Source organism: Salvelinus sp. IW2-2015, linkage group LG9 (assembly GCF_002910315.2).
Source record: "Salvelinus sp. IW2-2015 linkage group LG9, ASM291031v2, whole genome shotgun sequence".
In the NCBI taxonomy this organism is placed as follows: domain Eukaryota; kingdom Metazoa; phylum Chordata; class Actinopteri; order Salmoniformes; family Salmonidae; genus Salvelinus; species Salvelinus sp. IW2-2015.
Window position 1 is genome coordinate 31,516,765 of NC_036849.1, and position 20,586 is coordinate 31,537,350.

The 20,586-nt window shown below is 43.7% G+C and overlaps 1 protein-coding gene across 1 annotated transcript in view; it reads left to right on the forward strand.

Annotated features, from left to right (window-relative positions):
- LOC111968948 (MAM domain-containing glycosylphosphatidylinositol anchor protein 2) overlaps window positions 1-20,586 on the forward strand; it is a 249,599-nt gene that overhangs the window by 58,572 nt on the left and 170,441 nt on the right. The window contains exons 3-4 of the mRNA XM_023994932.3: window positions 7,245-7,419; window positions 12,046-12,242. Of these exons, the coding sequence (XP_023850700.1) occupies window positions 7,245-7,419; window positions 12,046-12,242 (372 nt within the window). The remainder of the gene's footprint in view (window positions 1-7,244; window positions 7,420-12,045; window positions 12,243-20,586) is intronic.

Consider the following 20,586-nt stretch of genomic DNA (forward strand, 5'->3'; position numbering starts at 1 on the left):
TGTGGCTGGCTGACTGGCAGATCCCACAGACAACAAGTGTGGCTGGCTGACTGGCAGATCCCACAGACAACAAGTGTGGCTGACTGGCAGATCCCACAGACAACAAGTGTGGCTGGCTGACAGATCCCACAGACAACAAGTGTGGCTGACTGGCAGATCCCACAGACAACAAGTGTGGCTGACTGACAGATCCCACAGACAACAAGTGTGGCTGACTGGCAGATCCCACAGACAACACGTGTGGCTGACTGGCAGATCCCCTAGGCTGCTGCTTATGACAGACCGCTGAGGCATTGCGTGCTATAAATAGCCTGGTGAATGGGGACGCTCGCCTGTCTTTTCCCACACTGGAGCCTACGTCACTGCAGTGTGCTGATCGGAGGCTGAGTCGCTCCTCTCATATGCCGGTCATCTGCTGTTGCTGCAGCTGACTAGCTACACGCAGGCAAACCAGCAACCGCATCATAGCCCTGCTGCGTGTGTGAACGACTATGTGAACGACAAACAAGGCTAAGAACAGATTCTTCTTCTCCTCTTTCCGAACATTCTGTGACGTGCTTCATCGTCGTATTATAGGCTACATCCAGTGGCTTTAATAGACTGGATGGAATACATGATTAGCACATGCTGACAATGAAGCCACATTACAAATAAATGCATTACTGTATTTTGTGTATACTGTATTTTTTTGTACATTATGTTGTATATTGAAGCATATACAGTATAACACATCTATAAGCATATAGTAAATGTGACATTATAGCTACATATACTACCGTTCAAATGTTTGGGGTCACTTAGAAATGTCCTTGTTTTTGAAAGAAAAGCACATTTTCTGTCCATTTTTAAAATAACATCAAATTGATCAGAAATACAGGATAGACATTGTTAATGTTGTAAATGACTATTGTAGCGGGAAACGTCAGATTTTTTATGGAATATCTACATAGGCGTACAGAGGCCTATTATCAGCAACCATAACTCCTGTGTTCCAATGGCACGTTGTGTTAGCTAATCCAAGTTTATCATTTTAAAAGGCTACTTGATCATTAGAAAACCCTTTTTCAATTATGTTAGCACAGCTGAAAACTGTCGTGCTGATTAAAGAAGCAATACAACTGAGAAATTGCCAAGAATCTGAAGATCTCGTACAATGCTGTGTACTACTCCCTTCACAGAAGAGCACAATCTGGCCCTAACCAGAATAGAAAGAGGAGTGGGAGGCCCCGGTACACAACTGAGCAAGAGGACAAGTACATTAGAGTGTCTGGTTTGAGAAACAGACGCCTCACAAGTCCTCAACTGACAGCTTTATTAAATAGTACCCGCAAAACACCAGTCTCAACATCAACAGTGAAGATGCGACTCCAGGATGCTGGACAGAGTTCCTCTGTCCAGTGTCTGTGTTCTTTTGCCCATCTTAATCTTTTCTTTTTATTGGCCAGTCTGAGATATGGCTTTTTCTTTGCAACTCTGCCTAGAAGGCCAGCATCCTGGAGCTGCCTCTTCACTGTTGACGTTGAGACTGGTGTTTTGCGGGTACCATTTAATGAAGCTGTCAGTGGTGAGACTGGTGAGATTGAGATTAGCCTTTTAAAGTGATAAACTTGGATTAGCTAACACAACGTGCCATTGGAACACAGGAGTGATGGTTGCTGATAATGGGCCTCTGTACGCCTACGTAGATATTCCATAAAAAAATCTGCCGTTTCCAGCTACAATAGTTATTTACAACATTAACAATGTCTACACTGTATTTCTGATCAATTTGATGTTATTTTAATGGACAAAAAATGTGCTTTTCTTTCAAAAACAAGGACATTTCTAAGTGACCCCAAACATTTGTACGGTAGTGTAGATCATGTTCAAAGTAGTCCTTTACAGAAAAAGATTGCAGTTTTGAAACTGCAGTAAAATCGCAGTAACTGCAGTCAACTGTGGTATTTTGGATGCAGTAATTGCAGAATATACTGAACTCTAACACCTCGATCACAACGACAGCGTCATTCCGCAAAAGGTTACGCAGCATCATCTGGATATGTGTGCAACAAAAGTTCAACACTCACCTTCTGCTACCATTTCTGTCAAGCCGTCTATGGATATAGTTTGATGCATACGTTCGATAAATCCAACCTATGTACCACACAGAACACCCTGCAACTGCCATTGGAAATGAATGCACTTCTGGTGTACCAAAATGCAATGACGCTGTCGGTGTGATCGAAGCGTAACTGCAGTTATACTGCACTCTGACTGCAGTCTTTTTTCGTAAGGGGTACCTATGAGACCTGACTATACAGTGGTCCATCATGAAAATCTTTGTTTGTTTTTGTCATTAACAGCCGCCAGGACTCAACCAAGTCAGATAGCATAGTTGACAATGATAATATCTGCGGCATTGTCCATTGTCTTTCATTGTCCTAGTCTGTTCAGTAGTACTGAGTCAAATTGGAATTCTGAACGCCAGTTTTTTTGAGGGGGGGGGGGGGGCAGTGTCTGGGGGCCTAGAAGTTTTAAAGCTGCTTTCTCTCTATTTACTGAGTAAAAAGCTACAGCGGTTTTACTTAAATCCAAACTTTGAGGTTCAAGTTGCTGAGAGAGAGGACATCCTATTAACCCCCCCCCACTGAAAAGAAAGCCTTGTGTAGTTAAGCCCCATGAATTCCAAAGCTGTTCCTTAACCAACACCAATATGTGTGTAAACAAATCCATGCTACCTACCATCTTGAGCAAAGCATGAAATTAATTGTATCCTCCCTGATCGCCACCCAAAGCTAGTTTGCGACTCTGTCCGGCCTCAGAACGTGCCTCAACCCCATTGGTATTATTATTGTTTTTATTCTTCCCTCCACACCCGTGGTGCCGTGAGAAAAGTAGATCACCAAACCAGACCAAAAGTTATCTGTCTTGGAAAATGTGGTTGTGAAACGTTTCAAATGAGCTAGTGAAAGGGGGATGATTTGCAGGGTGGAGGTGGTGGAGGGTGGGGTGGGGGTGTTAGTGGCTGCACAATGCCCGCCCAACACATAACCTTCTTGAATGGATCTCTGCTTCAGCTCCGTGGACTGCAGATCCCACCTAACCCCGCTCATAAGTAGCCCGTACAGGAAGGCTTACACAGGTCAATTCCAGGGCTGAATGGACAATTTTCTCTAATTGTCTGCATGACTGCCAGAGGGATTGTAGTATAGTGGGAGTGGAGTGTAGTGTACAGTCATGGCCAAAAGTTTTGAGAATTACACAAATATTAATTTTCACAAAGTCTGCTGCCTCAGTTTGTATGATGGCAATTTGCATATACTCCAGAATGTTCTGAAGAGTGATCAGATGAATTGAAATTAATTGCAAAGTCCCTATTTGCCATGCAAATGAACTGAATCCCCCAAAAACATTGCCACTGCCACAAAAGGACCAGCTGACATCATGTCAGTGGTTCTCTCGTTAACACAGGTGTAAGTGTTGACGAGGACAGGGCTGGAGGTCACTCTGTCATGCTGATTGAGTTCGAATAACAGACTGGAAGCTTCACAAGGAGGGTGGTGCTTGGAGTCATTGTTCTTCCTCTGTCAACCATGGTTACCTGCAAGAAAACATGTGCCGTCATCATTGCTTTGCACAAAAAAGGCTTCACAGGCAAGGATATTGCTGCCAGTAAGATTGCACCTAAATCAACCATTTATCGGATCATCAAGAACTTCAAGGAGAGCGGTTCAATTGTTGTGAAGAAGGCTTCAGGGCACCCAAGAAAGTCCAGCAAGCGCCAGGACCGTCTCCTAAAGTTGATTCAGCTGCGGGATCGGGGCACCACCAGTACAGAGCTTGCTCAGGAATGGCAGCAGGCAGGTGTGAGTACATCTGCACGCACAGTGAGGCGAAGACTTTTGGAGGATGGCCTGGTGTCAAGAAGGGCAGCAAAGAAGCCACTTCTCTCCAGGAYAAACATCAGGGACAGACTGATATTCTGCAAAAGGTACAAGGATTGGACTGCTGAGGACTGAGGTAAAGTCATATTCTCTGATGAATCCCCTTTCCGATTGTTTGGGGCATCCGGAAAAAAGCTTGTCCAGAGAAGACAAGGTGAGCGCTACCATCATTCCTGTGTCATGCCAACAGTAAAGCATCCTGAGACCATTCATGTGTGGGGTTGCTTCTCAGCCAAGGGAGTGGGCTCACTCACAGTTTTGCCTAAGAACACAGCCATGAATAAAGCATGGTACCAACACATCCTCCGAGAGCAACTTCTCCCACCATCCAGGAACAGTTTGGTGAKGAACAATGCCTTTTCCAGCATGATGGAGCACCTTGCCATAAGGCAAAAGTGGTAACTAAGTGGCTCTGGGAACAAAACATCGATATTTTGGGTCCATGGCCAGGAAACTCCCCAGACCTTAATCCCATTGAGAACTTGTGGTCAATCCTCAAAAGGCGGGTGGACAAACAAAAACCCACAAATTCTGACAAACTCCAAGCATTGATTATGCAAGAATGCAATCAGTCAGGATGTGGCCCAGAAGTTAATTGACAGCATGCCAGGGCGGATTGCAGAGGTCTTGAAAAAGAAGGATCAACACTGCAAATATTGACTCTTTGCACCAACTTCATGTAATTGTTAATAAATGCCTTTGACACTTATGAAATGCTTGTAATTATACTTCAGTATTCCATAGTAACATCTGACAAAAATATCTAAAGACACTGAGGCAGCAGACTTTGAAAATCAATATTTGTGTCATTCTCAAAACTTTTGGCCACAATTGTAGTCTAGTGTGGTGTAGTGGAGGTGAGTGTAGTGAGAGGGGGAGACCTAGTCAGGTGTACAACTGAATGCCTTCAACTGAAATGTCTCTTCTGCATTTAACCCAACCCCTCTGAATCAGAGAGGTGCGGGGGGCTGCCTTAATCAACATCCATAGCGCCCGGGGAACAGTGGATTAACTGCCTTCCTCAGGGGCAGAATGACCGATTCGGTTACTAGTCCAACGCTCTAACCACTAGGCTACCTGCCGCCACCATATACAGTATATACTGTATATGTAAATGAAACTGATCATATATACTGTATATGTAAATGAAAGTAATCGTATATACTATATATGTAAATGAAGCTGATCGTATATACTGTATATGTAAATGAAACTGATTGTATATGTAAATTAAACTGATTGTATATGTAAATTAAACTGATTGTATATACTGTATATGTAAATGAAGCTGATGGTATATACTGTATATGTAAATTAAGCTGATGGTTTATACTGTATCTGTATATGAAACATCCATTCAGATGGATGGCCAGGCTGCGGGAGACTGGTGTTCTCATCCTCCTCCCTTCCCAGATCACTAATGCCAGGGATGCCTAGTTTCTTGTTGCCTTGTTTCAGATGCATTTCTCCTCCAAACACTCAAACACATGAAATACTTAATGTGGGAGGCAGGTAGCCTAGCGGTTAGAGCATTGGGCCAGTAACCGAATGGTTGCTGGTTAGAAGATTCTGTCAGTGTGCCCTTGAGCAAGGCACTTAACCCTAATTTGCCCCCGGGACGCCATACTACTATGGCTGACCTTGTAAAACAACACATTTCACTGAACCTATTATTTAAAAAAAATTGAGACTGCTTATCGCACAGGTTTAGTGCCGAGAATACCTCAAAGAGTTGCATGGAATTGTCAGAGCTGTTTTCTGTGGTTCAGTTAGTTATGGTTTTCTCAGAGTTCTCATGCTGTATGGAATCCAGACTCACTGGATGGCGTTGGAATGTAAGTCACGTCGCTGTCTCACAAGAACCACTCCAACACAAGCCACCTTCTAAATATTTGATGCGCTTGTCCTTTTAATGGCTTTTGAATAGCGCCATAGATATACATTTCAGTCAGTTTTACCATGAATATCTTTGTTATGTTTTTTTATTTAACCAGGTAGGCCAGTTGAGAACAAGTTCTCATTTACAACTGCGACAACAAGATAAAGCAAAGCAGTGCGGCAAAAAACAACAACACAGAGTTACACGTGGGATAAACAAACGTCTAGTCAATAACACAATAGAAAAATCTATATACCGTGTGTGCAAATGGAGTAAGGAGGTAAGGCAAAAATAGGCCATAGTAGTGAAGTAATTACAATTTAGCAAATGAACACTGGAGTGATAGATGTGCAGGTGATGATGTGCAAGAAGAAATACTGGTGTGCAAAAAAGCAAAAAAGTAAATAAAAACAATATGGGGATGAGGTAGGTAGATTGGATGGGCTATTTACAGATGGGCTGTGTACAGATGGGCTGTGTACAGCTGCAGCGATCGGTAAGCTGCTCAGATAGCTGATGCTTAAAGTTAGAGAGGGAGATATAAGACTCCAGCTTCAGTGATTTTTGCAATTCGTTCCAGTCATTAGCAGCAGAGAACTGGAAGGAAAGGCAGCCAAAGTAAGTGTTGGCTTTGGGGATGACCAGTGAGATATACCTGCTGGAGCGCGTGCTACGGGTGGGTGTTGTTATCGTGACAAGTGAGCTGAGATAAGGCAGAGCTTTACCTAGCAAAGACTTATAGATGACCTGGAGCCAGTGGGTCTGGCGACGAATATGCAGCGAGGGCCATCCGACGTGAGCATACAGGTCGCAGTGGTGGGTGGTATATGGGGCTTTGATTACAAAACCGATGGCACTGTGATAGTCTGCATCCAGTTTGCTGAGTAGAGTGTTGGAAGCTATTTTGTAAATGACATCGCCGAAGTCAAGGATCGGTAGGATAGTCAGTTTTACGAGGGTATGTTTGGCGGCATGAATGAAGGAGGCTTTGTTGCGAAATAGGAAGACGATTCTAGATTTTATTTTGGATTGGAGATGCCTAATATGAGTCCGGAATGAGAGTTTACAGTCTAGCCAGACACCTAGGTATTTGTAGTTGTCCACCTATTCTGTATGTATGTATTACAGTATGATATGTTGTTGCTGTTCTCAATAGAGAGAATATTATGGACAAATAAAGAAAATGTCAAAATACTATTGATACTATTTATTCACAGGCTGAATAAAGCCCATATTCGGAAATAAATTACATTATTAGTCCATTATTTGACCTCTTCTAAAACATACAATTGGCTCATTTGAATCCAGAATAACAGGTGTGTTTTGCAATATAATTTATCCCATGGCTGACCCATTTTACCATCAGTCCAGCCTGTTGTCCATAGCATTAGTCCTCGGTCAGCAGATGTCACCTCTGACCTCTTATCTCTTTCCCACACCAGATCCGATGGACCAAAACAGCCGGTAGCGCCTCGGACCGCTTCCAGGACTCCAGTGTGTTCAACGAGACCCTGCGCATCACCCGCATCCAGAGACTCCAGGGAGGACGCTACTACTGCAAGGCTGAGAACGGCCTGGGCTCCCCGGCCATCAAGTCCATCCGAGTGGACGTCTACTGTGAGTGGACAGGTCTCGGTCGCCTGCCTGCCCTTTTCTTCCACTGCTCTCCCCCGGTGTTCGTAGCACACACATCATCAGTTCTGTCCTTTCGCCCCCTGCAGATTGCCTGTGTCCACTTACCCATGCCTTGCGTTTAAACTACTGAACGACAGGCATTCACTCTCTCTCCTAGTCCTTACCCTCCCAGGCAACATGATGTTGTGGCTGAATGAAAGTCATTTTAAAGCAGGTTAAAGCAACGTGGCTTTTTGAAATACATTAAGGTCTAAAAGAAAACCACCACAGGTAGGACATTGCAGTGAATGAAATGTGCCATACACTCGCTTGAATGCCCCCCCCCCCCCCCCCCCCCCCCCCACCACCAGTAAATAACAAAATCTACCTTACTCAGGACAACCCAGGTGTTAATTGCAGACAACGGCAGCCATTTCTCTGCGGATGCTGCCATCATATAAGTGACATTGCTGTTTTTATTCACTCGGTAAAGGAACTACACCCCCCAGCTGTGTGAAGTCCTGACAGTACACATAGCTGAAGAAAAGGATAGCTCTGAAACAGAAGGGGATTGTGATTTCCAGCAATACAGACTGAGTGTGCATTCCAAATGGCACCCTATTCCCTACATCGTGCACTACTTTTGACCACGGTCCATAGGGCTCTGGTCCAAAGTAGTGTACTATATAGGGAATAGGATGCCATTTGGACTGCAACCTTAGACGCTTGAAGTCCTGCTGCCGATTCCTACATTGCAAATGAGGAAAAGCAGCAACCACACCTCTAGAAGTGTGTATTAAAAACCCACTGGGCAAAAAAACTGGTTGAATCAACATTGTCTCCACGCCATTTCAACCGAAAAAAACATGTGATGACGTTGAGTCAACGTGGAAAACTGATTGGATTTGCAAAAAAGTAATCAATGTCAGAGGATTTCATCTTTCTATCACCCAACTTTTAACCTAAATCCAACGTCATGGTTGATTTCACGTTGAATTCACATTAGTTGGCAACTCAACCAAATGTAAATAAAAACTAGATGTTGAACTGACGTCTGTGCCCAGTGGGGAGAGAGTTCACCCAAATTGCAAATCTAATTTTATGACTATAGTAAGTAGCTTGTGGACCCAGAGAGATAGCCACACATTGGTGTTCACTTTGAATTCTCAAGTAGTACTTTATAGTGTTTCATTTGTGCAGCCATTTTAGGCCTTGAGAGACAGATTGGGTTCAGCATTTATATGGTGAATTCATTAATCGTTCTAATTGCTCTGTTTATCAGGGCTGATAATTGCAAATTGACTGAAATGAAGCATTATGCAGATACTGCAAGTTTTAGTGCATCACATTACTGGTGTTTGCACACCTCACTCTCTCCGAAGCAGCGATTCAATTTCCAAATGTCAGAGGACAGACATAATGTATGGGTTGACTGTGGCAGGCTAGATGGATATACTTACCCTCTGTGGACGAGCTGTATCTGAACGAACCCTAACCCCTAGAAGCTTTACGCTGCAATCTTTCCCTACCCCCCCTTCTCCTCCAAAAGAGTCAGCTACAAATTCCTCAACCCAAAAAAACGAGGTTGATCGAGTCAGCGTCTCCATGTTTGAAAATCCAGTGTGCCCCGGTTGCCGGGAGCTGAAAAATACAAAAACAAGACAAATGTGGTGCGTCTGCACTCTGTGCTTCCGAGAGAAAGGAGAGAAGGAAAGGATAGATGGGTTACTGCTGAGATACAAGATAAATAGGAGGAGGAGGTGGACAGTGGCAGACAACATTGCCAGGGGGAGACAATGAGCCACAGAGCCATTACCCCTGACTCAGAGATCAGAACCCTTGCTTATTGTCTCATCTGTGCTCCACTGGGGGAGTCTTTTATCCATCCTGCCCTCTTCGCTATACCAGCTGATCAAAGCAATGACACGTGTTGCTGTTTCGCTGCCATTCAGCGATGCCGTGTTGGAATCCTTGCTGGTTGGTGATAAAGCACACGGATGACCCTGATAGAGACTGACTGACATGAAATTAGAAACTGTACAGACTAACTGACGCGGACTAATCTACAAAGCCAATTGATATTACAAAAAAAAAAGCCAAAGACGTTATAATGGTTTGTATAGGAAATGAGTCTGGCTCTGGACTGCCCCGTGGGCAGTAGTTAGTCGGCTGGTGGAAAACAGCTTTTTCAAGGTGCTTGTCTGCATCCCAATGTAACCCATACTAGGTGTTCCGTGGAGCACTTTTTAGTCATTAGAGAGCTCTTATCAAAATCCCAAAAAAATTAAAAGCTCCCTCTTGATTGGAGCGGGAGCTTTGTGGTCCTTTTCACTGAAATGTGGTCCTTTTCACCGAAATGGTCCTTTTCACTGAAATGTGTCCCCCCCCCCAAAAAATCTAAGCACCTTAGTGCAGTGTGTGTGTGTGTGTGTGTGTGTGTGTGTGTGTGTGTGTGTGTGTGTGTGTGTGTGTGTGTGTGTGTGTGTGTGTGTGTGTGTTTAATTGACACTAATGAATGGGGTTGAGGATTCCTGGCATTTCGGACGTATAACAGAGAGAAAAAAAAGTGTCATTTTGATGTGGTTGTAGACTGTAGAAGTCAGGGATTCTCATATTTAATGCTCTCCTGAAAAATATTAAAAAATATATATACAGTATAACACAAAAGTGAGTACATATGAATATATCTTTTCATGTGACAACACTGAAGAAATGACACTTTGCTACAATGTAAAGTAGTGAGTGTACAGCTTGTATAACAGTGTAAATTTGCTGTCCCCTCAAAATAACTKAACACACAGCCATTAATGTCTAAACCYCTGGCAACAAAAGTGAGTACACCCCTAAGTGAAAATGTCCAAATTGGGCRCAAAGTGTCAATATTTTGTGTGGCCACCATCATTTTCCAGCACTGCCTTAACCCTCTTGGGCATGGAGTTCACCAGAGCTTCACAGGTTGCCACTGGAGTCCTCTTCCACTCCTCCATGACGACATCACGGAGCTGGTGGATGTTAGAGACCTTGCACTCCTCCACCTTCCATTTGAGGATGCCCCACAGATGCTCAATAGGGTTTAGGTCTGGAGACATGCTTGGCCAGTCCATCACCTTTACCCTCAGCTTCTTTAGCAAGGCAGTGGTCGTTTTGGAGGTGTGTTTGGGGTCGTTATCATGTTGGAATACTGCCCTGCGGCCCAGTCTCCGAAGGGAGGGGATCATGCTCTGCTTCAGTATGTCACAGTACATGTTGGCATTCATGGTTCCCTCAATGAACTGTAGCTCCCCAGTGRCGGCAGCACTCATGCAGCCCCAGACCATGACACTCCCACCACCATGCMTGACTGTAGGCAAGACACACTTGTCTTTGTACTCCTCACCTGGTTGCCGCCACACACGCTTGACACCATCTGAACCAAATAAGTTTATCTTGGTCTCATCAGACCACAGGACATGGTTCCAGTAATCCATGTCCTTAGTCTGCTTGTCTTCAGCAAACTGTTTGCAGGCTTTCTTGTGCATCYTCTTTAGAKYAGGCTTRCTTCTGGGACGACAGCCARGCAGACCAATTTGATGCAGTGTACGGCGTATGGTCTGAGCACTGACAGGCTGACCCCCCACCCCTTCAACCTCTGCAGCAATGCTGGCAGCACTCATACGTCTATTTCCCAAAGACAACCTCTGGATATGACGCTGAGCACGTGCACTCAACTTCTTTGGTCGACCATGGCGAGGCCTGTTCTGAGTGGAACCTGTCCAGTTAAACCGCTGTATGGTCTTGGCCACCGTGCTGCAGCTCAGTTTCAGGGTCTTGGCAATCTTCTTATAGCCCAGGCCATCTTTATGTAGAGCAACAATTCTTTTTTTCAGATCCTCAGACAGTTCTTTGCCATGAGGTGCCATGTTGAACTTCCAGTGACCAGTCAGTATGAGGGAGTGTGAGAGCGATGACACCAAATTTAACACACCTGCTCCCCATTCACACCTGAGACCTTGTAACACTAACGAGTCACATGACACCGTGGAGGGAAAATGGCTAATTGGGCCCAATTTGGACATTTTCACTTAGGGGCGTACTCACTTTTGTTGCCAGCGGTTTAGACATTAATGGCTGTGTGAGTTATTTTGAGGGGACAGCAATTTTACACTGTTATACAAGCTGTACACTCACTACTTTACATTGTAGCAAAGTGTCATTTCTTCAGTGTTGTCACATGAAAAGATATACTCAAATATTTACAAAAATGTGAGGGGTGTACTCACTTTTGTGATATACTGTATGTATTTATATGATATTTCACACGATATTTATATGAGTGATATGATATTTATAAGGGAATTACATTTGGCATGTATAACACATCATGTTTTTTCCTTTTCATGCACTTTTAGCGTGAGTGCATCGCAGGCTCCATGATGAGCTTAAGGGGGAACATTTGATCGCAAATGATGACAACAGCTGTTAACCACTTAAACCAGCACAGTTCATTAAATCCCAGCCACTGTACATAAATAGGTTCAAGGGACTAAGTAGATCATGTAATTGCACTTCATGCTTTGACCTTCACAAGTATGTGGCAAACAGACTGCTTGGAGGCACCTTGATGCCATTGTTTCTATGTTCTTGCTCTAGATTTGGATGATCCCATTGTAACTGTCCACCAGAGCATCGGGGAGGCTAAGGAACAGTTCTACTATGAGAGGACGGTGTTCCTGCGCTGCATGGCCAACTCCAACCCCCCGGTGCGCTACAGCTGGAGGCGTGGCCAAGAATTCCTGTCCCAAGGCTCGGATAAGGGCGTGGAGATCTACGAGCCTTTCTTCACACAAGTAAGCCCAGAGTCCACACCTGCTGCAACAGCTAGATTAGGGGTCTGCAACTCGTGGCCTGGGGGCCAAATCCATCCCGAGAGCTGCTTTCTTGTGGTCACACTAGGGCTGTGGCTGTCACGAAATTTCGTCAGCCAGTGATTGTCAAGCAAATAACTGTCGGTCTCACGGTAATTGACCGTTAATTAATATAAACACATTTAGCATCTCCTGACTTCCATATACAGCCTACAAGCCACTGATGCAGACCTTTGGAACATCTACATTTTAAAAAGTCTAATAAATCCATGTAATATAGCCTCCACCTTCACAATAAATACATTATTTATTTTAGACAGGTCTAAAGAAGCATGATATGAAGAAAATGTAGTCAATTTCAGAATAACAGAATAGCATACTCTGAGTTGTCCTCATGTTAGGTCCTGATCTGGCTATACCATATGGCTGTGGGCTACGGTAGTTCATTTAGCAGACAAGATTTGCTTAGAATTCCATTGCATTATTTTATATTATTTTATAGTATGAAAAATACAATTGAACAAAGCTGAATAAAATATAAATATTTTCTCCAAACGATTTGAGGGAGTGCTCACATGCTGCTAATCTGTGTTGAGCGGTTAACAAGGAAATAGGTATTCCTATATTCTTAATTTAGGGTTAGTAATGTAACTTTAGTTGTTCTACAAACGTTGGGCTATATGTTTGGTTTTCAATACATTGTAAGGCTGTATGATGCGACTCTAATGATGATTATTTTTAAAAGTAGCTTGAAAGGCATGAGCTCCGCTTAGTTTTTTTGCGCAGGCTGTACACACTTCATTAGTCCCTCATTCACAATTTGACATGCACTTGACAGGGCCTCGAACTTCACGGTGGCATCCTTTGTGGACTTAATGCACCCGAAACAAATCTATGCCTTTTGCAGCCAATGGTCGTTGTTTCCCTGGCCCGTAGTGCTGCGACCTTTTCCCTGAGTGCTGCGCGCTCCGAAGTGCCTCTCACTCACATGGCACTCCATCACGTGATCGGGTCTTTCTCACAGGCTACAAGTGAAGACAGACATATCGGGTACGCAACTGCGTGTGTCCTTATCCATTTCCGAGGTGCATATTGAAGATATTGGAAGAACTGTCCACATTTACTTTTCGTCAGCCAACAAGATGAGTAGGCCTAACAAACAGCAAAAGCACTAGCCTATGTCAATCTACTATCCCCCAAAGAACAAAAGTCGACCTATTCTATTCTGTGTGAGAAATACATTTTCCAAACATAGTCTGGGACAGTTGTGGGATGCAATAGATCCCAAATTAATACTAGCACTAGCATTACATTTTTTTAATGTTTTGCTTAAATTGTTTATAAACTATTAGGCTATTTCTTCACATTAGAAGCGCAGCAATACGCACATGGTAGTAGGCTATAAGCGCAAATGTTCCATTAGCGGGAAAACACCATTATCAAAAGTGACCGCAAATGTGATTATGCATGTGATGCTTTTATTACAAAGGTGCATTTTATATGGTGAAAATTATCTTCCCCAAACTTGAAACTCACACACTGCTTATGTATGTCAGTTAGGCTCTACACCCCTTATAAAGCGGATTAATGTGCTTAATTTTAAGAAGGTATTTGGCCACTTTAGTTGTGATACTAACATCAAAACATATAGGCCTATGGGCTAGGCTACATGAGGTGTGTGACTATTATTATAAAAAGTCGCAAAAAAAAGGCATTGTTTCTTGCCTTATGCTGGGCATCATTCACAAGTGATAATATATAATTCACAAGTGATAGGCTAGTATTGTCACCCATCACACAATTCTTGATTTAATCTTGTCTTTACATCTACCTAATAACGTACAGTCAAAAGTTTGGACACACCTACTCATTCCAGGGTTTTTCTTTATTTTGACTATTTTCTACATTGTAGAATAATAGTGAAGACATCAAAACTATGAAATAACACATATGGAATCATGTAGTAACCAAAGTGATAGATGTGCAGATGATGATGTGCAAGTAGAAATACTGGTGTGCAAAAGAGCAAAAAAGTAAATAAAAACAGTATGGGGATGAGGTAGGTAGATTGGATGGGCTATTTACAGATGGACTGTGTACAGCTGCAGCGATCGGTTAGCTGCTCAGATAGCTGATGTTTAAAGTTAGTGAGGGAGATGTAAGTCTCCAACTTCAGCGATTTTTGCAATTCGTTCCAGTCATTGGCAGCAGAGAACTGGAAGGAAAGGCGGCCAAAGGAAGTGTTGGCTTTGGGGATGACCAGTGAGATATACCTGCTGGAGCGCGTGCTACGGGTGCGTGTTGTTATCGTGACCAGTGAGCTGAGATAAGGCGGAGCTTTACCTAGCAAAGACTTATAGATGACCTGGAGCCAGTGGGTCTGGCAACAAATATGTAGTGAGGGCCAGCCGACGAGAGCATACAGGTCGCAGTGGTGGATGGTAAATGGGGGTTTGGTGACAAAACGCATGGCACAGTGATAGACTGCATCCAGTTTGCTGAGTAGAGTGTTGGAGGCTATTTTGTAAATGACATCGCCGAAGTCGAGGATCGGTAGGATAGTCAGTTTTACGAGGGTATGTTTCGCGACGTGAGTGAAGGAGGCTTTGTTGCGAAATAGGAAGCCGATTCTAGATTTAATTTTGGATTGGCGATGTTTAATATGAGTCTGGAATGAGAGTTTACAGTCTAGCCAGACACCTAGGTATTTGTAGTTGTCCACATATTCTAAGTCAGAACCGTCCAGAGTAGTGATGCTAGTCGGGCGGGCGGGTGCGGGCAGCGATCAGTTGAAAAGCATGCATTTAGTTTTTACTAGCGTTTAAGAGCAGTTGGAGGCCACGGACGGAGTGTTGTATGGCATTGAAGCTCGTTTGGAGGATTGTTAACACAGTGTCCAAAGAAGGGCCAGATGTATACAGAATGGTGTCGTCTGCGTAGAGGTGGATTAGGGAATAACCCGCAGCAAGAGTGACATTTTCTTATATATACAGAGAAAAGAGTTGAACCCTGTGGCATCCCCATAGAGACTGCCAGAGGTCCGGACAACAGGCCCTCCGATTTGACACACTGAACTCTATCTGAGAAGTAGTTGGTGAACCAGGCGAGGCAGTCATTTGAGAATCCAAGGCTGTTGAGTCTGCCGATAATAATACGGTGATTGACAGAGTCGAAAGCCTTGGCCAGGTCGATGAAGACGGCTGCACAGTACTGTCTTTTATCGTTGCCGGTTATGATATCGTTTAATACCTTGAGCGTGGCTGAGGTGTACCCATGACCAGCTCGGAAACCGGATTGCACAGCGGAGAAGGTACGGTGGGATTTGAAATGGTCAGTGATCTGTTTATTAACCAACAGTGCAGTTAAGAAAGAGTTACCAAAATATTTACCAAATAAACTAAAGTAAAAAATTATAAAAGTAACAATAAAATAACAATAACGAGGCTATATACAGGGGGTACCGGTACCGAGTCAACAGCTCAGCGTTCGACACCATAGTGCCCACAAAGCTCATCACTAAACTAAGGACCCTGGGACTAAATACCTCCCTCTGCAACTGGATGCTGGACTTCCTGACGGGCCGCCCCTCACGTGGTAAGAGTTGGCAACCACATCTGCCACGCTGATCCTCAATGCGGGGGTGCGTGCTTAGTTCCCTCCTGTACTCCCTGTTCACCCAAGACTGCGTGGCCAAGCACGACTCGAACACTATCAAGTTTGCTGACAACACAGGTAGGCCTGATCATCGACAACGATGAGACAGCCTATAGGGAGGAAGTCAGAGACTTGGCAGTGTGGTGACAGGAATTCAACCTCTCCCTCAACGTGAACAAGACAAAGGAGCTGGACTACAGGAAAAGGAGGGCTTAACACGCTCCCATTCACATCAACGGGGCTGTAGTGGAGCGGGTCAAGAGTTTCAAGCTCCTTGGTGTCCACATCACCAACAAACTATCATGGTCCAAAAACACCAAGACAGTCGTGAAGAGGGCACGACAACACCTTTCCCCCTCAGGAGACTGAAAAGATTTGTCATGGGTCCCCAGATCCTAAAAAGTTCTACAGCGGCACCGCCGAGAGCATCCTCACCGGTTGCATCACCGCCTGGTATGGCAACTGCTCGGTGTCCGACCTTAAGACGCTACAGAGGACGGCCCAGTACATCACTGGGGTCAAGCTTCCTGCCATCCAGGACCTATATACTATGCGGTGTCAGAGGAAGGCCCCAAATTATTATAGATTTTTTTTATTTTTAGATTTTTTACCCCGCTGCTACTCGCTGTTTATTATATATGCATAGTCACTTTACCCCTACCTACTAACCTATACCCCCACACATTGAATCGGTACCGTGACCGCGGCAGCTTTCCAATCTTTAGGGATCTCGAACGATACGAAAGAGAGGTTGAACAGACTGTTAATAGGGGTTGCAACAATGGCGGCGGATAATTTTAGAAAGAGGGTCCAGATTGTCTAGCCAAGCGGATTTGTACGGGTCCAGGTTTTGCAGCTCTTTCAGAACATCTGCTATCTGGATTTGGGTGAAGGAGAAGCTGGGGAGGCTTGGGCAAGTAGCTGCGGGGGGTGCGTAGCTGTTGGCCGGGGATGGGGTAGCCAGGAGGAAAGCATGGCCAGCCGTAGAGAAATGCTTATTGAAATTATCGTGGATATATCGGTGGTGCAGCTGGGAGGAGGTGCTCTTAGTCTCCATGGACTTTACAGTGTCCCAATACTTTTTGGAGTTAGAGCTACAGGATGCACATTTCTGTTTGAAAAAAGCTAGCCTTTGCTTTCCTGACTGACTGCGTGTATTGGTTCCTGACTTCCCTGAAAAGTTGCATATCGCTGGGACTATATGATGCAAGTGCAGTCCGCCACAGGATGTTTTTGTGCTGGTCGAGGGCAGTCAGGTCTGGAGTGAACCAAGGGCTATATCTGTTCTTAGTTCTAAATTTCTTTGAAAGGGGCATGCTTATTTAAGATGGTGAGGAAAGCACTTTTAAAGAACAACCAGGAATCCTCTACCGACGGGATGAGGTCAATATCCTTCCAGGATACCCGGGCCAGGTCGATTAGAAAGGCCTGCTCGCAGAAGTGTTTTAGGGAGCGTTTGAAAATAAAGGAGAGCCGCACACTCTAAGAGCTCAGATGCAAAAATGTAATGTCCAACGTTTCGACAGGCAAGCTGTCTTCATCAGGGTATAATCACAAACACTGCAGGGTGACTCGTTTATATAGTGTCAAAAGACACACACAGGTGTCTGTAATCATGGCCAAGTATGGCCTAATATCATTGGTTAATTCTCAAATATTAAAATGACATACAAAGAACAACATACAAAAAACAAATGGATAGCATACGATCATAGATTCAATTTAGACTATATAAGCCTACAAACAATTACAATGGCAAAGTCACAATAATCACAAGAATGGCTTCAGATCAAAGTCTACGTTGAGACCGAAGGGAGCAAGGGTCTTTCTATTCTCGTTAGAGCCAGTTTGTGCTGTTCTGTGAAGGGAGTAATACACAGCGTTGTACGAGATCTTGAGTTTCTTCGCAATTTCTCGCATGGAATAGCCTTAATTTCTCAGAACAAGAATAGACTAACGAGTTTCAGAAGAAAGTTCTTTGTTTCTGGCCATTTTGAGCCTGTAATCAAACCCACAAATGCTGATGCTCCAGATACACAACTAGTCTAAAGAAGGCCAGATTTATTGCTTCTTTAATCAGGACAACAGTTTCCAGCTGTGCTAACATAATTGCAAAAGGGTTTTCTAATGATCAATTAGCCTTTTAAAATTATAATCTTGGATTAGCTAATACAATGTGCCATTGGAACACAGGAGTGATGGTTGCTGATAGTGGGCCTCTGTACGCCTGTGTAGATATTCCATAAAAAATCAGCCGTTTCCAGCTACAATAGTCATTTACAACATTAACAATGTCTACACTGTATTTCTGATCAATTTTATGTTATTTTAATGGACAAAAATGTGCTTTTCTTTCAAAATCAAGGACATTTCTAAGTGACCCCAAAACTTTGAACTGTAGTGTATTCTTTATATTTGAGATTCTTCAAAGTAGCCACCCTTTGCCTTGATGTGCAAAGCTGTCATCAAGACACAGAAAAACCCTTCAATGAGTAGGTGTGTCAAAACCTTTGACTGGTACTGTAGGTGTGAAATTTGTGTGGATTTAGAATGGACCATTATCATGCACCTGTCTTGAAACGGGTAGCCGTTTGTCATCTATGCACTTAAATAGCGAATGGAGGGCACTTTTCCTGTGGTTCATTTTCATGCCAGCCAGGTAGGCTGTGCTCCTGTTGTAAAGATAATAAATGTGCGTAATATTAGGAAAGTTGAGAAAGAAATATGGTAAGCTGATGGGTTCCTCCTTTTTTTAGTAGAGGCCATCACTCTGTTTTCTCGCACAATTGCATGCCTATAGAAATGTTGTGCAACATGATCTCATGGGCTCTCAAGAAGTGTTTGATTAGATTTTCGATTTGATTTGCATTGATGTCAGAGTGATTAGAGGGACAATAGAGTGCTGAGTGCCAGGTAGTTAGCAAGTTTGGTAGGCTACTAATGACCATGAGCAACATCACAGCTTGGAGAAGCCTAATTACAGTGACCAAACAGTCATGTGGAATTTGACTGCCTTCATGACTCATGACCGCCGTTGTGGCGGTAATACGGTCACCGTAACAGCCCTATGTCCAACAGACCTATTGGAATCAGGCCCTCAGGAGGACTTTTCTGGCCTTCAGGAAATTTGAGTTTGAGACCCCTGAGCTAGATCAAACAATCCATCCCTCTGATCAGCATTTTAGCTATTAAGGAACTCCTAAGTCATTACTTTTCATGCATATTTTTAGATCAGACTAAGTGTGTTTACCTCCTTCACAGCATGTGGAACGTCTCCCATTGGAACACTTGAATCCCAAATGGGATGATGTTTCGTGAGGGCAATTTCTGTGAAGGGTTGAAAAATGGCATCCGTCTTTTCAAAACATGTCATCTAATCTCTGCTCCTATTGCAAAGTAATCTCCGTTGACAGGAGAGATAAGAGCATTTTTACAATGAGTCGTATGTCTGACATAGTCACAAAGACTGGTATCGAAAGCAGACGAACTATGACAGAGAAGGGAACAGCTTGGGCTTGCGGTAGTATGAAACTCCCACAACTCAGATGTGCTTGTAATGAGCAGAGGGAGACGCCACTTCAGGGGCTCACAGTATGTTTTTACTCACTCACACACAGACATTAGGACCTAGTTTTTCAGGTAGACTTCACATGGTGTGCCATCCTCAGCCTAGTAATGCCCTCATGAGTTTTAAGGAGATTCTCCGGTACTTTTGTATACTTTTTAGTCAGTTCTGAAAGTAACGCCCACGATGTGCAGAAATGTGCAGATTTGTGCACCACATCACTGCACTCTCTCGCTCTACTGTGTGTGTGTGTGCTTCTTGCTTGAAGCTCATTGGCTGAAACTCAAATTGCTAGGGTGCTGGCCGACGTGGGGCAAATGTAGGGAAAATGGCGCCACACAGTTTCCAAAAAAGTTGCTTTCAAACAAGAGATTTTGTGGATAACTGAGGTAAGAAAGTACACATCTAGCCCAAAAGTGGGAGGTTTAACCCCTTACACTCGTGGGAGTTGGCCTATAACACTCGTGGGAATTGGCCTATATGGGATAGGGCTAAATGGAAATGTTTCTTACAGAAGAAATATATGAAAAGCATATGCAAAACCATGGTAGCAATTGAAAGGGAACAATTTGGAGATGATGGGAAAATTATTAGAGTACAGAACAGTTTACCTGACACAAGACTGAATTCAAACATTACACTGTTGATTTTATTTGAGTTTTAGGTTTGCTGTACTTTTCGACTCATTTTTTGATAACGAAATCTTAAATCCTAAAATTCTCTGGATACATTCTGTAACATGATAAAAAATATTCCTGGGGGCCTCCCGAGTGGCACAGCGGTCTAAGGTACTGCATCGCAGTGCTTGAGGTGTCACTACAGACCCGGGTTCGATCCCAGGCTATGTCACAACCGGCCATGACCGGGAGTCCCATAGGCCGACACACAATTGGCTCAGCGTCGTCTGGGGGGGGGGGTTCATTGCGTTCTAGCGACTCAATGTCATCTTGTAACTGTACATCAAACATAGTGATCATAAATGTTGACACGGTATATGACAAGTTTTTATGATATGTAAATGTAGATGTGCCCATTTGGACTCACGGGTGTTTGGCTGACTTGTATGACATCAAAGCGGTATTTAATATAATACTAAATGTCTAATTT